This window comes from Panthera onca, chromosome B4 (assembly GCF_046562875.1).
Source record: "Panthera onca isolate mPanOnc1 chromosome B4, mPanOnc1 haplotype 2, whole genome shotgun sequence".
NCBI classification, from domain to species: domain Eukaryota; kingdom Metazoa; phylum Chordata; class Mammalia; order Carnivora; family Felidae; genus Panthera; species Panthera onca.
In genome coordinates, this window is record NC_138345.1 from 113890805 (window position 1) to 113913556 (window position 22752).

Consider the following 22752-nt stretch of genomic DNA (forward strand, 5'->3'; position numbering starts at 1 on the left):
TCCTTTAGTGGTGTTGCTGCCTAGAACTTGGACGTGGCTATAAAGGAGAAAATAATACAATTTCCTGGGTGTGTATGTATGTGAAAGTACCTGTACCTCAACCTGGCCATTTGTTCCTTGAGAGAATGAGGAACAGGCCGCTCCAACTCAGGAGCTGAAAAGAAACCTAGTATCATCAATGGTGACAACAGGCCTCTCATTCTTCTCCATCAAAGCGGGTAGCAGCCTTTCAAGCAGCAGCAGAAATTATTAATCTTAGAACAAAATCAGTTCAACCTCATTGTAGCTAAAATGTAAGTTTCTTCGCTGGTATCACCCTCTTCCATCGTCCCCAAAATAAGGTACATCGCAAGGTACGTCACACATTTTTGTCCTACATGTGAAGTTTTGTAACTCCGCTCAAAATATTAAAGCAAATATTTTTTTAAATGTTTATTTATTTTTGAGAGAGAGAGAGAAAGTGAAAGAGAGAGAGAGAGAGAGAGCGCGCAAGTGGAGAAGGGGCAGAGAGAGAGAGGAAGACACAGAATCTGAAACAGGCTCCAGGCTCTGAGCTGTCAGCACAGAGCCCGAGGCAGGGCTCAAACCCACGAACTGTGAGATCATGACCTGAGCCGAAGTCGGATGCTGAATCAACTGAGCTACCCAGGCGCCCCTCAGCAACTCAGTATTAATAATTGCAGATTTCTTTTGTAGGTAAGAGTCGAATTGACTTTAATTTGTATCTAAGAAGTTCCTTGAACAACTCTCCAGTCTAAAATCTAGTATTTTAGTTTCATTTGGCCTTAAACCAGATGAGAACCAGACAGTAAACATAAAAGAACATGGAGTCCCCCAAATCAATGTCACAGTATTGTCATGACAACATCATAACATTGGACTCCTATTCTTTATTGATGTGAGAACCTATGAATCCTCTCTACATAGGGTCATTGGACCTCTATGCCTGAAACAGACTGGAAGAAACAAAGGGGAGAGAGGCTGCTTTAGGCAAGTACCTCAACTGTAATGAGAAATAATGAATATGAACTTGAGAATATATCGGTGTGAAGCCATTTAGTCATATGCTATAAAAATCTGTAACAATTATTGTATTCTTCATAAAGCTATGGTAAACATAGTAACAACCATTGCATGTCAACTAGTACTATGAGTGATAATCAACATAAAGAGACTAGGTCATCAAGAAAAGATATACAGCTGTTCAGTGTTCTCTATTATCAAGTTGAGGAGGTAAATAATACACTGTAGAAAAAGATCTACTAAAAAGTGTTGTCAGTGCAATTAAAATCATGGAGTACTAAAGAAAATTATTAGTTATCCTTAAAATTTGGCTATTCAAATGTGTTCATTCCCAATGCATTCCAGATGGCTGAGTTTTGCTTTAGAATTACAGACTTGCTAAAATTGTTACTGGAGATCTCATAATATGTGATCAATTACTGATACGTCATCTACAAACAAGCCATGCACAGTCTGAAACCACTTCCCACGTTGTCCATGGCAAACGAAGATAGTATCTTATCCACAGCCCCACACCAGGCCTGTAAGTAATTGAGAGGTGACTCTTACACAATCTTTAGCAGGATGAGTAAGGATCAATGCTTTCCCACACAAAGCTACTTTCTTCATATGGTAAACTACAAAATAACAGAGCTGTAGTAAGTCGTTTCCATGTTGCCATGGATCAAGTTGTCAAATGGTAGAATCAGTTTACCTTGAGCATGAGAAAAGTATAATCGAGAGATCATTCTGCATTAGTGAATCCTAGAAAGCACCTCTAATCACAAGAAGTGGGGCATTTGGGTGACATATGGGTTTTTCTTTTCAGATTTGCAAGTTATTTTTCCAAAATACAAGGATAGACAAAAACCTAGAACGCCTTCTGCAAAATTCTTTACAGCGATGACTGAAACCATGCTTCATCCTGTAATTTAAATCTTGAGAGAAAGGGTTTTGTTGTCGTTGTTGTTTTTTTCTTAATACATATATATTTTTAAACTTTTATTTATTTATTTTTAAAAGAGAGAGACAGAGAGCATGAGCCGGGGAGGGGCAGAGAGAGAGGGGGAATAGAAGATCCAAAGATGGCTCTCCATGGACAGCAGAGAGCCCGATGCAGGGTTCGAACTCAAGAACTGCGAGATCATGACCTGAGCCAAAAGCAGACGCTTAACCAACTGAGCCACCCAGGCTCCCTGTTCTCCTTGTTCTTATAGCCTTATATCCCTGAAATACACCAAAGCATAAGATAGATAGATGATAGATTAGATTAGATAGATAGATAGAGAATGTAAGAAATGTTAATGTATATTTAATTGTCTTAAAATGGAATAATCAAAAGGTGTTGAGCTTTGTGGCTTCAGAAAATCTCGTAGGTCACTAAGGTTTTTAAAACATTTTTTGTTTCAACCTGGAAGGCATAAGTAAACAGTATACAAATTTCAACATACAAAGTATTCAGATGGGAAGGTTGGAATCGTTTATGTAATTTATCCTCAAAACTTAAAGGATGCTAATAACTGGTCTCTACCGATGTCCCGTGACAAATTAGAGGTTTTCACCTGAAATTTCAGATACCTTTTTTTTCTCACGTTGCTCTCCCTCATTTGCAAAAGACTGCACACTCTGCTCTTCCACACTAAAAATGCAACAACCTGCATGTAAATTTTTCCTCTGGAAAAGGGCAAAGACATACCAGAGGAAGACTGGCACTTGGATTCAGAAACTGAACAACCCCAGTGTGGTCCCAGGAACAGCAAGTCCAACAACGTCCCCTGGAAGCTTCTGGCAATAGGGGCTCTTAGCTGCATAGGAAAGATGGAGCCACCCTGCCCAGAGGTACAGATAAGAGGCTGTGGGGCATCTCCTCGGTTCTCCGTGAGGAGTCTGTCAAAGAAGCACTGTGAGAACCAGGAGAATCTTCTCCACTTTGACCAGCAAGCCCTAGACCGCATCTCTACGTCTCCCACTTACAGGAGATTAAGGGGCAATGTCTGTGGAGCGTCGTCACACTGCTGCCTGAGCAAGAGACCTAGGAAGTGCTCACCTGGAAGGAGCCTGGAAGCCAGCAGGAGCCTGCAGGCTCTCCATGTTACCTCTCCAAAAGTCCGCCTGGAAGCCCAAAGAATTCTTCACATTCTCTATCACCCTTGAGACTCCAACCAAGATTCCCTCCAGATCCCCAAAGGTCCTCAACACAACTGGCTCATTTGAACCCCTTCTCCTATCTACGGCCATACCACCCTGAACACATCCAATCTTATCTGAACCCCTTCCCCTGCTTCAGCCCATCAGTGGGGGATCTTTTTCCCAGGCCTCTCTTCCAGAGAGAGGAAGCCACTCACCACCCAGCCCTGCCACAAGGCCTCCTGGTTCTCGGGTAATACGGTGTCGGACCTCCCATGCTCGATCAGAGCACTACAAGGCAAGATGGATCTCTGGGTTGCCATATTACCCCAAATGCCATGAGTTCCTATGATGGGAGACAGCACAGGAAGTCACACACTTTTCAGGACATGTTGGCTCCAAGTAGTTTGGAGAAGAAGGAGAACAGAGGTCTAGTTCACTTTCTTCTTCTAGAGTAGAAGGTCAGGTTAGCGATGGTCTGTCGGCCATTGGATATAGTAGAGGCAGCCCTCTTGCGATCCAGGCCATTGAAGACAGCCTGGTAGGGCTAGTTTAAAAGCAGAGGAAGAACGAATTGTTCAAATATCTAATCTTCTCCCCCTCCTCACCAAAAAGAAAATATCCAGAACATTTTAGCTAGCAAAGTTCATTGCCTCTCTTTTCCAGATGTCTGCTTTGGAATTTGGGGTGGATTTAAGCAAAACTGAAACGTACATGTGAAAAACTTATTTCAGAGAGAATTGCACCCAGCCAGCTGTGCACGTCTTTATTTTCTCTAATGCTGTGAAAACTGTCCACTGCTGACTTTTCCCTCTCTGTGGCTGTTCTGACATAGCAAACCTGATGGCACATTAATCAGGGCACTTTGCTTTACAGCCCCTGAGTCGCTTAACATTTATGGGTGACAGAGTCTTAATTTCAAGAGTCTCCTTGAAAGGCAGAGCATTTTGCTGTGGCTTTTTGGGGCAAGGTATGACGGCCACATGCGGTCATGGTTTTCATTTTGAATTGCCAATGACTGGGCCCTGTGGCTTAATTAACATCCACTTAGTAATTGGTTTTGTCAGGCTGAGAAAATATAAAGGCCAGAAACATTCAACAGCTCTTCAAAGAGAAACTCGGAGGACAAGGATAAAAACAGCAAGATGCGCTGTTTGAAGCTAGGACGACCTTTCAAAGGTCTCTTCTGACAGATCGTGTCTGTCTTTGAGAAGCAGGTAGACTGTGTCAGAAACCAGCCCTGGATTTTCAGCATGGTCCTCAGGGATGCGCCGGTGGGCTTGCCATTCTTCCCGGGGATGAAGAGCCTCTGTGACAGCAAGGGCAAGATCCATGCTCAGTTTCACCCACCCCGTTGGCAAGCTGGGCAGGAAAGCCCTTATTTCATTTGGAAAGTCACGGAGAAATTGTCAGGAAGTGGTCATTGTTTTATTACAGGACCTCAATCCTCAAGCAAAATACTGCTGTTTTCAGTCGGAGGAATGCGATCCGTGTATGCCATCTTTGTTGATTTTAGCCCTCTTAACCCCAGTTGACCTAAACATATCGACTAAGGCTGAGGACATTTACAAAGCCACACGGGAAAATGCAGATTATTGCGTTAGTGTTTCCATTAGCTATTCCTATATGACCAACCACCCCAAACCTCAGGGGCTTAAAACAACAACCAGCTATTTTTTCTTATGTATCTGTGCATCTATCAGGTGTGAGTTGAAGTAGGCTGGTCTCAGCTGGGTAGTTCCACTCTGCATGTTCCTCATCCTTTTCACGGAACCAAAGGGTATATTCTTCTTATGGTGGAAGGAGAGGTTCGGGAAGACACTTGCAGCATGGGCTCGGTGTCTGTCCTAATTCTACTGGCCAAAGCAAGTCACGTGACTGAACTCAGTGGGGGTGGGGTAGGAAATTATGTGTCACCTACATGGGAGAGCACGGAAGTGTTACTTGGTAAAGGGTGTGGATACAAAAGTTGGTAAAGAATGGAATTATTGATACAAATCTTCTACAGACACAAATGAGAATAAAGCTCTAAAATAATACCTGATTCAGGTGTGTCAGAGGAAGGGAAAGAGAGAGCAGTCTCAGAGAAAGATGATGATGTTAGAGTCGATCGTGCAGAGTCTAATAGGGTGTTTGGGATTTTGTTCCTTACCCTAAGAGCAGTCTGAAACCACTGACAGGACGGACACGGCCAGATGGATAAAGGGTGGACATGACATTTAGGTGAGAGAGGACTCCAGCAGAACAATTAGAATGTTCAGATACGAGAAGTTAGTAGGCTAGGCTCTGATGAACGCACCGGAGTTAAAAAGAAGTATTTCAGTTGAGGAGGTATTAGGAGGTAGAATCATCTAGACTTTGTGAATAGTAGACCATCAGGGTGAGAGGAAGGAAGTTGTCAAGAATGACCTCCAAGCTTCTGGCTTGCATCTCTGGGTGGCAGATAGTTCCATTCACCAATCTAGGTAACCATGTGCGGACAGGTGAGGGAGGAGAAGAATGGGGGAGGGCGGGTTATAGGTCTTGATGTCAAGTTTGGGCATCTGACCTCGGCTCAGGTCATGATGCGGTTCACGAGTTTGAGCCCTATGTTGGGTTCTGTGCTGACAGCTCAGAGCCTGGAGCCTACTTCGGGTTTTGTCTCCCTCTCTCTCTGCCCCTCCCCCTCTCGTTCTCTCCCTCTCTCTCTCTCTCTCTCCTCTTTCTCAAAAATAAAACATTAAAATAAATTAAAATTTAAAAAAAGAATGCTTCTTAGAGCAGGTAAAATCTGTGTGCAGCTCTGATTATAAGATGGAGTTAGCAGACATATAGTTTAAGTGATAGGACACAACCAGCCATTTGCAAAAGATAGCACGCAGGTAATTTTTACTGACATGCAGAATCTTTGTAAGATAACAGAACTAGTTTTGGTAAATTCAAAGGAACAACTTGGCAGGGAACGTGGGTGACTTAGTCAGTTACGTGTCTGATTCTTGATTTTGGCTCAAGTCATGATCTCACGGTGGTGACATTGAGCCCCGCGTCAGGCTCCACACTGAGCATGAGCCTACTTAAAGTTCTCTTTCCCTCTGCCCTGCTCTGTTTTTTTCTCTCTCAAAAAAGTGTTTTTAATAAAATAAATGAATGAATGAATGAATGAATGAATGAATGAATAATATGTGTATTAAATGATATAAACCATGAGCTAGCAAACTACGGCCTCTGGGCCAAATTCAGTCCTCCATCTGTTTTCATAAATAATTTCGCTGGAACACAGCCACACCCTCTGATTTGAAAACTGGTCTTGGCCCTCTTACAAGCCAATGGCAGAGTTGCACTACAGTCACTACAAAGACCATAGTGCCCATCGAAGCCTAAAATGTTAACAACCTGGCAGTTTATTAAAAAAATTTGCTGACCCCTAGGATATTCAATGAAGAAGTGCTTGCCTATATGTGTATCAGTCAGTCACAACATTTTTTGCCTTATAGAATAGACATGAACCCTTTTGTAAAAATACTGATTCTTCTTTTATTATGGGGTTTTAACATGTGGCCTGACAATTGAGCAGGCTCATATAAGTGAGGGTCCAATCTACTCTCAGTTCTGAAATCAGCTCAGGGTTATGACCTTGATTCCAGGTTTTCGTGAACTTTTTTTTTCTTGCTGCGATTCCCTCTCTCCCTCTGTACTATTCCTTTGAACTCACACTCACTCCAAACCTTCTCCTATCACCAAAATACACCTTCTGGAAAAAAAAAGTCTTTATAGTTCATTCTTACTAAAGTGTGAAGGACTTTAGGCTTAAGGGATATCTGTGCTCATCTTTCCAAGTAGAGCAGTGTATCCTTTCCTTTTGGGGGAGGAATTCCTCCCTAAACCTATGTCTAAGACACTGCTGCATTTCTTTTCCATTTGTCTGCTTCCAGAGTCAAGACCTTCCTGAGGGCAGAGACCTCTTATTTACCTTTAATCTTTGTAAGACGATGCCTCGGTCACTTAGTCGGTTGGCAGGCAGACTGGCAGGTGGCTTGACTTACAGTGTCACTTATCAATCCCTGATTTATTTGCGTTTTGACAGAGGACATGACTTGAGGCCAAGCGATGAAGGTGCATTGGTGGGATTTTAAACATCAGGAAGCAAACAGGGAGATTTTATGGGCAGGGAGATCTTTCTAGCCCCCTTAAAATTTATAACAGAAAGCCATCTGCCTCACTTAATTTTTCAGTCTTCCCTGAAGCTGAAAACGGAAATGGACAAGCCACCTCTAGGAACCATGCTGGGCGTGTCTGACCACAGCAAACCCCTCAGGCATAGGCTCCTCTTAAGAATGTAACAGACCCCACCTACTCCCTCTCAGGTTTCCCTTAGGAATTTGACAAAAGACCTAAGTATGGCCCCAGACCACCCCTCATACAATGGAAATGAGCCAATCAGGAATGGACAACCCAGCACCTAGAGCTCTCGGGGTAGAACCTGAGAAGGAACAAGGGGGAAGGGAGGGGGTGGTGACCAGAACCTTATAAACAAGGACCCTCCCCTATACTCCTGGGGCATCACTTTGGAATGTCCCCTCTCTGTAAAAAGAGCTTTCCTACTATTCTTCTTTTCTAATCTTATATTCTAATAAATTTTTGCCTGCTGCTCATTTCGTGTCCACCTCTTCATTCTTTGAAGCGGCGACACAATGAATCCTGAGTATTGTGGGTAAAAAGCCCTACAACAGTAACATCGGCACAAAACCCAAATAGCAAGGTATTCGAAAATCTCTCGAGGAAGAAACCAGACAAAAACATTGAATGCCAGTAAGACATCCCCCACCCCCACCCCCTCAAGTCAGATCTGAAGTAGCACAACATAGTGTTAGGGAGCTTTTAGAATCAAACTCCCTGAGTTTGAACCCTGTTTCTCTCTGGCAGTGTGGTCTCAGGCATGGTTCTTAACTCAAAACCTCAAAATCTTCATCTGTGAAATGGGGATGCAAATAGTACTCATCTAATAGGCTTTGGATGTGGTAAATAGAGCAACACAAATATTAGTGTTTTGGTTTTTTTTAAACCATGTACTCATTCATTCATTAAGCACTTCCTGTATGCAAGTTACGGACCTATTCTTTCTAAGATATTCTGATCTCAGAGTAAAATGGTCTATCGCCCGAAGTTCATCTGAGGTGTCTGAACATTAAATTCAATACAATGTTATATCCTCCACAGACTTTTATTTCAAACCTGACATACACGTAGCACTGTCTCTAAAGCTTGGGTGGCACCAGAGAGGGAGAACACCCTGTCTTGGCTCTTGCAGAGCCTACAAGCTTGTTAGAAATGTATTAACTAGAGACTAATAGATTGTATATTGATTGTTGGGTTGTTTGGGTTTTTTTTTTTTTTTTTTTTTTAGCTTTTTTGAAAGATTTCACACTCCACAGCATCATATTTTACTGGATTGCACTTTCTTTTTTTCTCTCAATGTTATTGAGATATAATTGACATACAACATCGTATAAGTTTAAGGTGTATATTACAACGATTTGATATATGTATATATTGCAAAATGATCACCACCATAAGTTTAGTTAACATCCATCACCTCATATAGTTGCAACTTTTTTGCCCTTTGTGGTAAGATAGACAGCATGTTGTTAATTAGTCAGAAGAGGAGACTGGGGTCTCAGGGAGACTGAGCTGGGCATGGCTGGAGGGCAAGGCTGCCGGCCAGCTTCCTTTCACAGCAGGAACCGTGTGTTATTCTTCCACTGGCATCGGCTCCTCTAGAACGGACGATCCATGTACGCAGGGATCATGTCTGTTTTGTTCATTCCTATATCCTTAGTGCCTAGAACACAGCCTGGCGCATAGTGCATGTTTATTTAAGAAAAAAGGAAGTTAGTCGGTGAGTTAGTTAAGTTAGGAGAAGGCTGGTAGGGGAAATTGTATGATCCCTTTTGTGTTTTGTATATTTTCTCCTCCAGATACTTTTCTCCCTCCAGCATCTTGTAACCTTCCCCATCTTCCCAGCCTGAATTGTGTTTCTCTCTTAAGTGTACCTGGAGTTGCTGGGCATTTGCACAAGTATTGCCTCTTCCCCCTGGGCTGTATTGCGACTTCCATTCCGCAAGGACAGTAGCCTGAAAAGCTGGTGAGAGCGGGCAGCTACCAGTACCAGCAGCTGCCCTGGGGGTGGCCCACACGTGTGTTTGGTAACTACTGCGGGGTGAGCCCTGGAGGTCACAGCTTTGGGAGTTCTCCACACTGATGAGACTCCACAGGCTGGCTCTGTTCTGTGTTGAAACTGGCTTGTCAGGGATGAGTCTTCTGTATGTTCACTCCACATTCATGAAGGGGCCACTATGTAGCAGGCCCTGGACAAGAGCCACAGGCTCCCTGTCCTTTCTGAAGTCTCAGTTGGATTCTAGAAAATGGAATCTTTTGGTAGAAAGTTGAGCTGGAAATTATAGTCAAACAGGAAAAGGAACGTTCCCAATTATCTTCTGAGACTCGTAATGGAAAAATGTATCCCAGATTTCACCGACTGGCAATCTATTTGTCATTTCTCTGTTGATTATTTTAAGAGGGGATATTTGGGGCACCTGGGTGGCTCAGTCAGTTGAGAGTCCAACTCTTGGTTTTGTCTCAAGTCATGATCCCAGGGTCGTGGGATCAAGCCCATGTGAGGCTCCGTGCTGAGTGTGGCACTTAAGATTCTCTCTCTCCCTCTGCCCCTCTCCACAGCTCATGTGCTCGCTCTCTCTCTCTCTCCCTTTGGCCCTCTCTCCCCTGCCTATTCTCTCTCTTTAAAAATAAAATTAGGGGCACCTGGGTGGCTCAGTCCATTAAGTCCATTAATCCACGGCTTGTGGATTCAAGCCCCGCATCAGGCTTTGTGTTGACAGCTCAGAGCTTGGAGCCTGCTTCGGATTCTGTGTCTCTCTTTCACTCTGCCCCTCCCCCGCCCATCTCTCTCTCTCTCTCTCTCTCTCTCTCTCTCTCTCTCTCTCTCTCAAGAATAAACTTTAAAAATAATAATAAAAAAATTAAAATTAAATTAAAATTAAAAATAAGAAAAAATAAAAGGAGATAGATATTTTTTAAGATTGTTTCTGATTCTTTTTTTTTAACTTTTTTTTTTTTTTTTTTTTTGAGACAGAGAGAGACAGAGCATGAATGGGGGAGGGGCAGAGAGAGAGGGAGACACAGAATCGGAAGCAGGCTCCAGGCTCCAAGCCATCAGCCCAGAGCCTGACGCGGGGCTCGAACTCACAGACTGTGAGATCGTGACCTGAGCTGAAGTCGGACGCTCAACCGACTGAGCCACCCAGGAGCCCCAAGATTGTTTCTGATTCTTAATTTGCTCCTCTTGTATAATCAACCCATAGTTCTAAGCAAGCATTCCAAATTGCACTGTCTCTCTTGCATAGAGTAAAACACCATGGTTCTTAAAATAGAATACCTACCTTGTCTAGTCACACAATTACTGGAAAACCACCTGCTGGAAAAGGTATATTTACCATGAATTTTACTATCAGGCAAGGATATCACATCCAAGGAATGCAGCCTGATGAGCTTGCCTGGTAAGAAAGAAACCACTGGGCAACATTCATAGCAGGAGGAAGAGTCAGATTATGCCTTATCCAAAATATAGTACCTTCAATAAGATTTTTACGCCATTAAGACACACATATCACCATAGGGCAGCAGCTAACCCCCATAATCTCTAGTACTTTTCATTATTTTCCTTTAAAATTTGCACCCAGGAATTAGAAGCCAACAGTTCTTGGTTTAAGCCCATTGCAAAAAAATGCAAATGATGCACTAGTCATATTTCTAAAGGAGGAGCTTTCATTATTCATCTTCAAATATTTCTGCCAAGATAAAGGTCACCGTATAATTACTGCTCCCACCCACTGGCCACTGGCATGGAAACTGAGAGCAGTGATCCTAAATCCTTGGTTCACCAGAGACAGAAAGGGTCTCACTACAGGTGTTTTCCACATAACCAAACTGAGGCCCAGGAAGACCCCATGCCAAGGTCAAACGTAATGAAGGTCAGAGTTGGGAATCAAGTTGGCCAGTGCCCTTGCCACTCACTTGCACTACCCCCTTTATTAGTCTTCTGTGGCCTCTATAATAAATTACCACTAACCAGGAGACTTAAACAAAGAGAAATTTACGCTTTCACAGTTCTGGAAGCCAGAAATCCAAAATCAAGGAACTGGCAGAGCTGGGCTCCTTCCGAAGGTTCTAGGGAAGGACCTTTCCTTGCTTCTTCATCCGGGTGTTCCTTGACTGGGGCTGCAACCACTTTAATCTCTGCCTCTATCTTCAGATAACCTTCCTTCCTCTCTATGTCTATTCTCACCCTGTCTCTTATTAGTACACGGTGTAGATGGATTTAAGGCCCACCCAGATAATCCAGAACAATCTCATCTCGAGTTCTTTCATTTAACTACACCTGCAAAGACTTTAGCCAAATAAGATCCCAGGTACGTGTTCCAGAGTTTAAGACAGGGACCTATCTTTCCAGGAGCTTCCATTCAACCCACTCCGTTTCTTCTTCTACCCGATGTAACCATCATTATATCAATTAAAAAATAAATAAATAAATGTAGTGCTCTAACGTGGTTTGTAGTATCTTTCTCTTCCCCCTATTTACAAGTCCAACTTGCATATTTAAACTTTGAATTCTGGCTCTGTGTTCACTAGCAAGGCAACCTTAAGTAAGTTGTTTATCTTTCCCTATAAGCTTCAGCTTTCTTGGCTCTAGAATGAGAACAGTAAATTCTACTTTGCAGGGTGCTTGGGAAAATCTACATGATAATGATGTTAAAATACTTAAGTGGCCAATAAGTGCCAGCTGATTTTAAATTAGAATAAAATATTTACCAAGACCAATCTGTTCTTTACCATGTGTATGCATTCAAGGTCCACGGTATGGGGGTTGGGGACACATCTCCACCAGCCAGAAACTCTTCTGGCACTAATGTGTAAGAGTAGGCTCATTGTTGACTGTTGATGCATGGGTGTGTGGCCTGCTCAGCAGTGGGAGGAGAATTCTCTGGATTCTCTAAATTGTTGCTCTCCCAGCCCACACCACGGACCTTTGAATCTTCAGTGGAAGATAGAATAAGGAGCCGTTCTGGTACCAGAAAGGAGACAAGATTATTCCAGCAACTATGGGACTAGTCTCTTGGGATATGACTCCCCTGGGGCAACACAACTCAGGATTAGAGTGGTTGTGTTTGGGTTTCTGGATGCTGTGTGGGGTGGAGAGGGAGGGGAGGGGGGATAGGCTGACCAGCCCAAGAGGGCTGCAAAGTCTGGGTCAGGTACCTGGTTACACAACCTCCTGGGTCCAGAATTTCATCCTGAAGCAAATAACCAGAATAGCCAAGCATCGAACGAGCAAACAAAAAAGAAAAATGCGTTTCTCAAGGATGTTTGTTTAGTTGTACGCTTCCAAACAAATAAAGGCAGGATAAGTTATACTGTATTTACACAGAGACAGCAAACTGCCAGCCCCACCCCAAACCCCAAACATGTTTGTATTTATTGTTAGTCCATCTCCTAGTCTGACCTCTCTGTGAGGAAATTAGGTTTCAAAACCTTCCTTCCACCCCCTTCCACACAGTATGCCACTACCCTATGCACACACCATTTTGTTTGGGGGAGGGAAATAAAAAATTCTGAATTTGTTCCAGTAATTGTTTCTAGTGAATAATCAGTCCAGAACTAGACACAAGGATCCTGCACGCATGCCATTTTTCCATAGAAAGCAATTCTATTTGTAAGAACAAAACGAAGATAACCAGTTTGGAATCACCAACACCCCTCTTACCATGAGACCTAAATTCAAAGTCATTCTGAATTCTCTGCAACCATTTGCATTAACGTCATTAATCCAATGATCCTAACAGGCCTGGCTGCCACAGACATGGGGTTCTTGAGAGAGTACCCAGAAATCTAATCCACTGCCAGGCATGGGTGATGCAGGGGCAGGTTTTCTATACCAATTCATGTCTCTTCATGTTACTATATGCAGATGTTCTTTCTTATTGTTTTCCTAGGTCTTCATATAATTACCCTGTGGTTCTTGATATTTTTATCAACCCATGGGTGCTTCTTATGAACATAAAAGGGCCATGTCCACACAGATTCTGTTTTCCCCTTCCAGGGCATGCCCACCTTTCCAGAATGAGCATCATTGGGTTTTGAACACCAAGGCAACAAAGCCGAGGTCAGGGCTCAAGGGCTGTGCCAGCCAGTTGTCTTCCCTCTGCTCCATATGTGCAAACTGAACTCCCAAACCTGGCCTGTGTGCTCCCAAATGGATGCTTTATGTCAGAAGGTATCCTGGATAAGGTAGAAATGGACAGAGTAATTTAACTACCTCTAATGAGAGCGGGGGAGGGGGGAGGAGGATTCATACTGAACTTTGCTGTTGTGAATGCATATGATTACTTATTTATGACTTAGAATGGAAAAGCACATTCATTAGAGGACTGTCTGTGTATCTTTCTATAGATCAACGTGTCTATTCCTTTAAGAAGCTTATTTGAATACCTGCTCTATGTCAAGTGCTATGTGAGGTACTTAGGTTCTGTAATATATAAGACACAGCATGAGCCTTCAATGAAATCATTATAGAGTAAAAAGACAAGGTGAGGGTAGAAGAGGGAAGGAGAGAGAGGGATGGCTCTTCCTGAGAGGATCAGAACAGACTTTTGGAGGAAGAGAGTCAAAGCTGGAATTTAGACATGTATGTGGGTTTGTTTACCAGGCAAAATGGAGATCAGAAGGCAGATGGGAGCTACCTGAGCCAAGGTGTGGAGACGTGAAGGGCAGGGTACATTTAAAGAACAGCGAGCAGCTTGCTATCACTGGATTACACATTCTGCAAGAGTTCATATCAGGAGACGACAAATGACGATTCTGGGCGTGTGAGAACCCTCACATGAAATGTTTACGTTTCATTTATTCAAGAAATGTTTGTTGAGCTCATACTAAACAGAAGGATTTAGAACAGGAGCTAGGAGCTTAGGGTAAGGGAGGAGATAAGACATAAATCTGCAAACCACCTTATAAAGTAAGACACTTTCCACGAGGGAGGCAACATCAGAGAGGTATTTCATTCGTGTGCCTCAATAACGATGGATTGAATACTAAATGAATACTCACTACATTAAGAAGTAAGACATGTTTGACAAGGAGCTGGCAATCTAGTAGAATAAATAGAACATCATATCACAGTTTATTCAATAAGCAATGCAATAGCATTTATTGACAGCTTACTAAGTAAGTTCCAGACACCGATCTAAGTGCTTTATGTTGATTAACTTCAATCGTCCTCACCCAATAGGTAAATATCATTATTGTCTACATTTCACAAATGGCAACATCAGGCCCAGAGAGGTTATTAACTCCCTCAATCACAGCTAAGATTAAAATCCAGACAATTTGTCTCTACATTCTTAACCATCACTCCAGAGAACTATGGAAGCAGGGGAGAGAAACACAAGCCAGCCTAGACATGGCTGGGGAAGACTTGTCCTTTTATTCCACGAGTAGTTATAGGATTATAGTTATAGCTTATAGAATCTTAGGAAACTACCAAACTTCTGATACTCACCAGATTATGAAACATCTAGAGTTCAAGTTCAAGGGTAAACCTTTTCCCCAAAATCCAACTAGGTTACATTTCTCACTCACATGATTAAAATTTTTCCATGCCCCATCCAATCCAGGTTCATCTATCCCCTCACACACCAACTCTAATCATATGCTTCTAGGATCTTTATCAAGAGAAGTATAAATTTAATGGGGAAACTGCTAATATTTCTTTTCAGGGATCCCCTTACAGGCTCCCAGCATTTTATGTTATCTAATGGCTTTGGAATGGCACTGTGAAAATTCCTGGCTGGATGTGCAAACTGTTCATTTATTATGTATCTGTCTAATTATCTTACATCCAATGAAATTAGAATGTATTTCTCATTCAAATCACTGTAACTTTTCCATCTCCTAATTCAGCCCCCTCTATCCTCATAACCACTATAGGCATTGGGTTGGCAAATAGCAAGAAGGGGAGAATTGTAAGAAGTTAATGATTTTCTAATCATCTCTAATGATCTTATTATGAAACCTCATCATATATAGACGGTAAAAGAGTCACAAGAGGTCCAAATGCCAAAAGATGACCTTGTTCTTAGAGAAAGAAGTCCAGGATGGAGAGATCTGTGTAAGTTAGGATAGCATTTGCCTCCAGGTAACAGAATCCAACTAGAATGACCTAGACAAATAAAGAGTGTTTCTCCTGTAATATGACCAGAGCCCAGGCCAGGTGTCAGCAACCTGCCAGGCTCCTTCTGTTTTTCTGTTCTGCTGTTATCTTTGCAAGACCACTGGTATGCTTTCAGATATCAAGCCATATTCCAGACCACAAGAAGAGCAAAGATCAGGGATGCCTGGGTGGCTTCGTTGGTTGCGCGTCTGACTTTGACTTGGGTCATGATCTCACAGTTCATGAGTTCGAGCCTCACCTCAAGCCCCATGTCAGGCTCTGTGCTGATAGCTCAGATTCTGTGTCTCCCTCTCTCTGTACCTCCCCTGTTTGCTCTCTGATTCTCTCTTTCAAAAATAAATAAACATACCATATATATATATATATATATATATATATATATATATATATATATATATATATATAAGACAGAAGCTATCAACTCTGTCCCCTTTGAGAAAGTTTTTCCAGAAGCCACATCCTGCAACTCCTGCTTAAACCTCATTGCCATATTTGAGTCACATGGCCTCAGAGCAAGTCAGCATGTTAATTCTGCACCTGCCGCCAAGCAAAGCAGGGTTTTGGTAGCAAGAAAAATGGAGAGCACACACATTGGGTTAGCGCCTAGCAGTACCTGCACCATTATCTTAAAATTTTCCAATGAAGATAATAGAGAGGGAGAAGACCAGAGAAAGATCAAGTCAAAACAGATTTTAAAACTCAACGGCACACAGCTAATTAAACACCAGCCTAATGTGAAGTATTTTCCCTTTTAAGTTACTTAACAGATAATCCCTGGCCCTAAATCTCACAAGATGACTAGGAGTCGGGCTTGGGGAGGGCAGGAAGAGGGCAAACACCGCCAGTGTGGGCCGCTCTGTGTGGAAATTACAATCCATTCCCTGTTTCCAGAAAACAAATTGCAGAGTAAGGAATATCAAGAAGGTAAATGGGCCAGGTCATGAGAGGCTCATGTGTGTGCTTAAAAACATGACTTTCTGGTACAAGACAAAGAGCCGCTGAAGTGTCTGAAGCCAAGAAGGACTCGGTCACGCATACATTTTAGATAACTTGGATTCCAAGGGGGTGCTGGTGGCCACATCCATGGATCCTACTCACCTGGGAGGCAGTGTGCATCTTTTGCACATGATTTACACTTCTGCCTTTGAGGGCTTTCTCCTGGTATCCTTCTGAGTCAGAACATTTCAGTCAGGTATGTTTGCATTGACATTTCCAGGTGAGCTCTCCCGTTTGCGGGTCAATCAAAATCGTGAATGGTCAATAAGCCTCCCAAAGGTGTTGAGTACATGCGAGTGAGTGAGTGAGTGAGTGAGTGAGTGTGTGTGTGAGAGAGAGAGAGAGAGAGAGAGAGAGATCACAGCCCTCCTGTGCTTGGAACGTGCAGTGGCCTCCAAGTCCTTCCAAGAAAGCGGCCATTAACCTGGCAGCTAGCAGTCACTTCCAGATGCCCAAAGGAGGCCCAAGGGAGGACCCTCTCTGTGTGCCAGCTCTAAACTCTCCTTTCATCTCTCAAGCACAGGTTCTATGAGCCTAAGCAGAGTTTTGCGGTGCTCAACTTCCCTGGACTTGATGTGTTCCCATGGGAACATTCTGGTGTCAGATGTAGCTGCAGATTACCTGTTCCATCCCCTTCTGCTACCGAACTCAGGTCCCATTTGCTCCTTCTCCTTTCACTGCAGACATGTCATGGGGACAGCTATTGTGACGAGTAGGAAAGGGGGTCTTCAAAATATTTCATAACTAATAGAACGTGTGCAGTAACCAGTCAGAATGCATGTGTCACCAATCAGGACAGGTATCGGCCATGAATTACTGGAACCAGCTGAATACCAGTCTTGGTATTAGGCGTTAACTTACAGAGATGTATAAGGTATGGGTCTTCTCGCAAAATCTCCTCTTGTCAAATAATTTACCCCAGGTCTAGGACCTAGAATAGGTTCACCAGTGACAGTCACCATCGGGGAGCAGAATGCTCTCTCTGTGCTGGGGGGCACCTTCCCATCATTGTTGTATTGGTGACCCCACCTCCCTCCTGGCCTTCAGACTGGCACTGATTTTCCATCCAGGGTGGTGGCATGTGGAGGCAGAGGTCTTGGTGACAACAGATTACTGTTAGAGCAGATTAGAGAGGGGCAGGTTTAGGGCTAAATTGTCTGCATCTTCAACTTGGTTGTGAAAGAAAAGAACAATCGTGCTGTTCTGGGGACATCCTCCATGAGTCTGAAGGTGAACTTTGAAAGCTAAAGGTTATCCTCCCTGGTAGTCTTTAAACGGGTTTTGTTTTTAGTGGTGCCCTCTTTACAAAAGCATTCTTATTTGGAAATCCAATCCAGGTGGAATTGCAATGCTGAAAGCTGGGGAAAGTCCCACAGGCTCACCTTCAAGGCATCCCCAGAAGCCCTGGACCCCTGACAACATCAGGCTCATTCCTCATTCACAAAAGGGGGAAAGCGAGACTCGGAAGTGATCTAGGCCTGGTGTCAGACGGCTTGAGTCAGACAAATGGCACCTAGGCTTTTAACTGCTAACCATACCCTTCCTCCCCCTCCGTCCCCTTTCCCCTCTTCCCCCTCCAGCCAGCTTGCTTCAGCCACTCAGCATGGGCAGCGGCAGGTTCTGTGTATGGAACCAGGAAGCCACTAGTGAATAAATCATAGCTAACATTTCTTTGCTCCTCACTCTTTAGGGACCCCTTTCACCTCTTCTGTCTTATATGACACAACAATCTGAAGGGGCGGACCTATGCCGGCCAACCATGCCTCTTCCCCTTGAGTAACCTCCCACTCACCCGTTCAAACTTCCCAATCAAAACACGCCTGGCGACCTGCATAACAGGACTCCAACCCTTCCCCAGCCAATTGGCTGAGCCCACAGCCATTACCTCACCAACTGCCCCTAGACCCCAATAAAACCTTTGTGCTTTTGAAACTCACTCTCTCTCCCCGGTATCTCACCGCTGCGTCGGTGCAGGTAGGGGATTGAGCTCGAGCTAGCTCGAATAAAGGCTCTTTTGCTTTTGCATCGGACTCGGCTCCCTGGTGGTCTTTGGGGATCACGAATTCTGGGCATAACAAATCCACATGAACATGTACTGTCTCGTAGGACATAATAACCCAAATGAAACAATCAAGTGGGGTTAAGCAATCTACTCAAGGACAGATCCCTAGAAATTAGAACTCGTTCTAAACACAGCAGACACTTAGCACAAGTTAGTACACTTTGAGAGCAAATGATCTGCATGGATTAACACCTAGAACGGTGTTTCCCAAAGGCTGGTGGCCCCAGAGCAGAGCTTCCATATTAACCTGAGAAACTGTCAGAAATGCAGATTCCAGAGCCCATGCCAGACCTTTTAAATCAGAAACTTCAGGGTAGAGCCCCAAACACAGCAACCTATTTTTTTTAACAAGACCTCCAGTTGATTCTGATGCCAGCTAAAAAGTTTGGGAACCTCCACACTAAGGAACACAGTCATATTTCGATCTCCCACGCAGCCCTTACTGGGGGGCCCTCTGAAGAGCAAGTGGGAGATGTCCCTTCCCCTGGGACCTCAGACCTCAGCGGTAACTGGCCCTGCCTGCATTTATGTCAGGACGGAGCCCAGGAAAGTGCACCGCTCATGGTGCTTCTAAATCATACTAATTGTTCTCTCTTGTGTGCCTACCATCACGGGAAATACCACATAGTATAAGATATGCAACATCTTCCACGGTACCCCACCGCATCTCCTTTTCAAGGAGTTTCGAACAGAGTCTCCAAGTCCCAAAATCATGGTACATGCACTGCTTCTCAAGCTTTGATGTGCAAATGTGTCATTTAAAGATATTGTTGAAATAGAGATTCTGTTTCAGCAAAACTTAGTATTTGATACAGATAATAAGATTGTGGATTCAATAAAGACTTTCAAGCTTCTCCTGAACACTTGTGTCTCTTCCCCAAGGCCCTAAAATTATCCCCGAAGTTAGAAAAGCAGACAGAAATTTGCTAAGACCAGAGACCCCAATTATTGCCGTTCAAATTGGACATAATAATTTACCACTGGGCATTTGAGGGCTAAGAGTTACGAAGCTGATTCGTCCCTACCAAGATTCCACCATCTCCCCTTTAAAAAGATCAATAAGGTGGTCAGAATGAGCGAGATAATCAGCTAGACAGTTGCCTTTCAGGGTTCCAGTAGGAAAAGTCCCTCAAGCGCATCCTTTGTAGTAAATGCTGCTTGGGTAATTGCTTCTATTTGATTGAAGTATTCTGCAGAGTCTCCTGATGAATTTAATAGAAAGGAGACAGACCCACAAGACATTCATTTTGTAGACTGAGTCATCAGAGCATTTCGTCTAAACCTAAGAGACAGTTCCCGGCTTTTTCTGAGTAGCATTGCAAGTTGATGCAAATGACATAAAAATCGAGAGGCCAGAATCTAATCCCCACTTCCTGATAATCCCCAAAATGACTTTTTTCTCAATTAAAAGAAACTCCCAAGGATTATTTGGATGGTGGTCAAGGACAATAGGGCTCCTATTTCAGGAGTCCTCCTAACCATACATGGGGATTATCAGGTCCATGCAATCTCCATGTATCAAGTCTGGCCAGGCTACTGAAGTTGCAGGTGCTGGCCTGGTGTATGGTAGAACGGTATAAACAGGACTTTCTGACTTCAAGAAATTACTGGACATCCTTAACGCAGTTCATAAGTTTCTCCTCAAGTGATGGGGGAAGAAAGCTAAACAATACTACAAGAGTAAAGAAGCAGGGCAATGTCACCTTAAGGTAGCCAGAGGACACCGACCTTTAAGTTGTGACATTGCTTTATTTGCTCATCTGCATAAATATAAATATTCATTCTGTGATTCTCAAGAGGAGAATCAAAGCAGGATAAATTCTGTTGAGCTCATTTGAAAGGGCAGGTTTAGTAAACCGCTGTACTGATCTGTCACCAGTTATTTGAATTACTAATATATGTTCTTTAATTTCACCCGGCAGAATCCAAAAAGCCAAGATGGTGTTTCTCCCAGAGAGGCACGGAGAGTGTTGCACATAGTCATTTTTGTTTCCATTAAGCCTCTGGTAGCTAAGAAAGTAAGAGATGGCCAAAGAGCCCCCTCATCCCACTTTATCTTTGCGTGATAGCAGATGGCACGTGGAGTTTAACTGATATCATCGCATCCGTGACAGTGGCCGCCGAAGGTGCCAAATGATGTCATTTTGTGCAGCGAAACATGCTAATTGCCAGTGGCTAATGAGCTCTGCAAAAACAAACAAACAAACAAGGAATCCTAATATTGTGATGCTTTACAACCCCAGATTTACAACTTGATACAGCTTAGGAAACAGCCCACTCGTTGAAGTAAACTTGCACAAGCGTATGCCCCAGCTTGCAATCAGCGCCATGCACATTGGGAACGCTGAAAAATTAATGAGCTATTACAGAAACACATTCCACACGTACACATCTACTTCTGGGAAAGCCAGCTGGATTAATCCTAATAGGTTTTTAAAATTCATTCTTGATTCCATCAATTATTGAAGAGTTATAAGTCGAGATCAATGATCCCTGGTTCTTTACTACCTCAGACAAGGACTGGCCATAATCCAGCCTTTCCTTCAGGCCTGCTTCATTGACATATCGACACGCCTACAGCCAGCAGAGCGGTAGGCCTTATGGGTAGTGGCTGTGCCTCGTTCTAATAAAAAATCTACCCACGTGGCCTCCAATCAGTTTGTCATCCGTGGACACACACACACACACACACACACACACTGATATTTTTTTTATAAGTCCTATAGCGAAATCAAAAGCCCTCTGAGGTTCCAATCTATGCTGTTCTGACTACTGCTCTGTGACCTTGGCCAAATGAATTACCCTTTCTCAGCTTCACGTCTTTCCCTGTAAGGAAGGGATGGTAATAGTGCCTGTCTCATAAGGTGGTCATGATGAGTAAATCAGATAATGTTTGTAGGAGCTTACCACAGAGCTGGGCGTGCGGTAGACGTCAGTCAGTACTGGCCACATTATTGGCAGTATTATTTTAATTGGAATTTGTGAAACTACTTGTTCTCCTAACTGAATATATGAATGACTTTCACATAATTTTTTCAAGCATAAGAAATCTGTATGAGTGTCTTCGTCAGCTTGGACTGCTATAACAAAATAGCACAGACTGGCTGGCCTAAACAGCAAACACTTATTTCTCACATTCTGAAGGCTAGGAAGTCCAAGATCAAGGTGCCAGCATGGTTGGGTTATGGTGAGGGCTCTCTTCCTGGCTTGTAGGTGGCCACCTTCTCCCTGCAGCCTCACATGGCTGAGAGAGAGCACACTGGTATCTCTTCCTCTTTTTATAATTGCCCAGGTCCCATCACAGGGGCCCCAACCTCATGACCTCATCTAAACCTAATTACCTCCCAAAGGCCCCGTTCTCCAAATGTACCAATGCATTTGGCAGTTAGGGCTTTGACATACAAGTTTGGGAAAGACACATTCAGTTTGTAGGGACACAGTCTAAACATCACAAGCTTCAAATCATAAACTACTGGTTCAATTCTGACACTGTTTGCACCAGGGCTGTGGCTCATCGTTCATTCTCATTTAACCCTTCTTTAGGGACATGATTGGGCTGTTTTCCTGGCAGATCTGAGACTGCCTGCAGTGCAGCCTTTCCTGGGCTCCTTCATCATAAAAATGGAGGCAGGGCCCATTACTAGTCGGGTGTGAGGTGCCAGGAGAAGGGGAATCTCCCACCAGCTCTCCTCCAGAGCAAGGAAGTTCTAAGACCTGCCAGGGAGATAGAACGTGCTATCAGATGAGAGAGACTTACCTATGGAAGGGATGCTCCTACAAGTCTACTCCTAGAAGATGTCCAATCTATTTTTAAATCTCACAGGTCTAGTTTTTCCCCCTAAAGGAGCAACATGTTCCACATGTGCTGGGTGACTGTATGTGCCAAGCACTGGGCTAGATATCTAAGACACCAAGATGCCCTCTCCTAACTCACAATTGAGAAGGTTGGACTGACATGAAAATGAGAAAAAAAAGAACGTGCTAAATGGCTTGCACAATGTTGGAGGTGAGTAGGCAGTGATGGAGATCCACAAAGAGAATAATTAGGGGAATGACAAAACGTTCAGCAAATGTTCTCAGTAGTGAAGGGAAATTCATTTCTTGAAGCCTCATTTTCAAAAGGATACAATATTTTCTCCTCTTCAAATTGACTTGTCTACTCGCTCCTTCATCTTTGGAGCCTTATTTATCAAGTAATTCATATCTCCATAAATGATAATCCACAAGAATATAACAAACGCACTGCTATGTTATAACGGATTCCCCCAATCTATTACAGATTTTT

General features: G+C 43.4%; 1 protein-coding gene across 1 annotated transcript in view; it reads left to right on the forward strand.

Annotated features, from left to right (window-relative positions):
• Positions 1-1467: 1467 nt before the first annotated feature.
• PLEKHG7 (pleckstrin homology and RhoGEF domain containing G7) overlaps positions 1468-22752 on the forward strand; it is a 59806-nt gene continuing 38521 nt past the window's right edge. The window contains 10 exon segments of the mRNA XM_078450516.2: positions 1468-1546; positions 1832-1929; positions 2686-3006; positions 3009-3382; positions 3583-3670; positions 4567-4728; positions 7041-7229; positions 16924-16989; positions 16991-17057; positions 20390-20436. Coding sequence (XP_078306642.2) covers positions 1468-1546; positions 1832-1929; positions 2686-3006; positions 3009-3382; positions 3583-3670; positions 4567-4728; positions 7041-7229; positions 16924-16989; positions 16991-17057; positions 20390-20436 — 1491 coding nt within the window.